Source organism: Gekko japonicus, unplaced genomic scaffold (genome assembly GCF_001447785.1).
Source record: "Gekko japonicus isolate JY-2015 unplaced genomic scaffold, Gekko_japonicus_V1.1 scaffold43, whole genome shotgun sequence".
Taxonomy (NCBI): Eukaryota; Metazoa; Chordata; class Lepidosauria; order Squamata; family Gekkonidae; genus Gekko; species Gekko japonicus.
The window spans coordinates 1059491-1062279 of NW_015173123.1; the positions used below are offsets into that span (position 1 = coordinate 1059491).

General features: G+C 50.8%; 1 protein-coding gene across 1 annotated transcript; it reads left to right on the forward strand.

Annotated features, from left to right (window-relative positions):
- Positions 1-299: 299 nt before the first annotated feature.
- LOC107119448 (uncharacterized protein K02A2.6-like) lies at positions 300-1517 on the forward strand. The gene has a single exon (XM_015421914.1). It carries the CDS (start codon positions 300-302, stop codon positions 1515-1517), a length of 1218 nt encoding a protein of 405 aa, XP_015277400.1.
- Positions 1518-2789: the final 1272 nt, after the last annotated feature.

A 2789-nucleotide genomic window follows, 5' to 3' on the forward strand; every position in this document is an offset into this window, starting at 1 on the left:
TGGCAAGTTGTTGTTTTTTAAAAATAAATTTGCATGCCAGCGCTGGAACGTTCCCGTGCTGGAGGGCCCCTGCGCTGAAACAGTCCCATTGGGAGGCCCAGCACCAGCTCCTGCAGCTCTGCTTATTCAGGAAGCTGACGCAGAGTCAGTTTTCAAGGTGATCTTTTTTTGGGGGGGGGGAGAATTTTGCAACTTCAGTTCCTTAAAAACTGGCTCTTGAGATGTTTACCAGAACAATGCAGAGAAGATACACATTTTAATCATAAACTTCAGTGGGGAAAGGGAGGGGGAGGAGTGTTATGTACTCAATTTCAAAAGGTTGCGTACTTTGGGGAAATAGAGTTGTAATCCCAGAGACACTCAGGCACAGGGTCTTGCAATCATTACATGACGGGCACCCGGGAATGGTGCATATGAAGGCCCTAGCAAGGGGATACGTATGGTGGCCAAAAATTGATAAAGCTATTGAAGAATGGGTCCAGGTTTGCATCCCATGTCAGCAGAGCAGGCCAGACCCTCCAACAGCCCCGCCACAAAAATGGGAGTCCTCCGGAAAGCCATGGTCAAGACTTCACATGGATTTCGCGGGCCCCGTTCAGGGCCAAATGTTCCTAATCATTGTAGATGCCTGGTCCAAATGGCTAGAGGTAGTGCAAATGAATGCAACTACATCCACAGCGGTCATCCATGCGCTCCGTAGGCTGTTCGCAACCCACGGGTTGCCGGACACTCTGGTCAGCAACAATGGCCCTCAGTTTGTGTCCGAGGAGTTTAAGACATTCCTATCGGACAATGGCATCCGGCAAATCACCGCTGCCCCTTTTCACCCAGCTTCGAATGGCCAAGCAGAACGCATGGTACGCACGGCCAAAGAAGCCCTGGGAAGACTGACAGAGGGAGATTGGAGTGTTCGGCTGGGGTCTTTCCTTCTGCGTCAACACACCACCCCCTGTAGCACAACAGGCCGTAGCCCGGCCGAGCTACTCATGGGCAGGCGGCTAACCACCAGGTTAAACAGATTGCACCCTGACCTTAACGAGCAACAGGAGGAGCGTACAGACCCGCATACGAACATGCGCACATTTCAGGCCGGAGATAATGTTTTTGCCCGGAACTACGCTGCCGGCCATCCCTGGGCCCCGGGGGTAATTGGCGAATGTATTGGCACTCAAATGTACTTGGTCCTAATTTCCGATGGTAGGAGATGGCGGCGCCATGTGGACCAGTTACGGAGGTGTTGGGTCAAGGACAGCGCCGACTCGTCAGCTGGGTCCTCCGAATTAGTTTCTCAACCTCCCGCCTTGGAGGACGAGGTAGAGTCAGCAGGTACTGCAGGGCAATTCCCTGCGACTGAAAAAGCAGACCCGGCCGTAAAAGCGCCTGATTCAAGGTCTGTGGAACTACAGTTAGAAGCCCCGCTGAGTGAACCTATCGCACTTAGAAGGTCTCAGCGTACACACAGAGCACCAACATATTTAGCTGACTATGACTGCAGCAAACTATTTGATACTGCCTGACAGGCATCGGATATATGCGTGATATGTAAATATAACTGTAAAATGTGATGACTTAACTTAGGGGGGAGGAATTGTTATGTACTGACAGCATAACATGAATCGCCTAATCCACCTCCCATGTTGAGCTTCGAGCCAGCCTAGGCTCCGACTGTAATCAAAAGCTATTGGTCGCATCGGAACAGCGACCAATCACAAAGAGACTATTCACTGAGAGGGAAGAACTCTGATTTGCCCTTATCCTTACAATCTGATTGGTTGTTATGTATATAATAGGCGTGGCTATATTAGCCCGGCATGTTTAAAAGGAGCCCGGCTCCAATGTTTTACTGTTCTGGTTTCTGAATGCGTTTGAGTGCTTGTTCGTATTTCCATTAAAGCTGAATCACTTGCTGAAATCACTCTACGAGTCCTTTGTTAGCGCAATCCAACAAGGAGAGTGCAATATTCTGGCTACTTTGAAATGTCCTGGACCCCAGTTCCATCCTCGCATCACACCAGAGTAGACATACTGAACCCAATGGGGCTACTCTTGTGTAAAGGGATCACACCCTGCCTATGTATTCCAGGGCAGGCTCGTCCTGAAAGTGTGATGGGCGGGAAATGTACTTTAACAGGGATTACACAGCTGCCATAAGGCTGCTAAAACACTGCAATGCCTCAGCGCATGTGCAAAAAAGCCCCCAACCTCCCCCACTGGAAAATCAATCCTCAATGTGAATGTGAACTGACGGAACTGTGACGGGGGGAAATGAAAAAACATGTGTGAACTGATTGCACCAATAGTGTGACCATCGGAACTGCTGCGACACCCACGAAAACCCCAAAGGCGGCTGCAGTCTGGAAAACATGTTGGTTAGGCCTGACTGAACGCTGGCAGGTAAGGCTTAACTTAGAGGGCAACCCAGGATAAACACTTTCAGCATTCATCCAGGGAGCGGCCTCTTCACTCAAACATGTGGCCTGGTATCCCCACTGCCTGCATCCCAAACAGTCTCAGTGTCTGTAGGCTAATCCTGTCCTATTATATAAATGTGTAGTGGTCTGGCAATGTTCTATGCGTGGTAAAATGAGTTGGCTGCAGGAACTGCCCATCACAAGGTGTCCCTTGATTGGCTACATTCCCTTCCACTGTGGCGTCAGTCCCGCCCACAAATCTGCTGCCCAGCATCTCGCCCTCAGTCTGAGCGGGGCCATTGGCCAGTATGGATGCCCCGGCAGCCACTCTGGTGTGGAGCCAGGAGGACGGACCTGCCTGGCCTCCGCACAGCCTGG

Bases quoted from the DNA above. Each gene is read 5' to 3' on its own strand.
- LOC107119448 (XM_015421914.1), top strand. From the start codon at position 300: ATGTACTCAATTTCAAAAGGTTGCGTACTTTGGGGAAATAGAGTTGTA.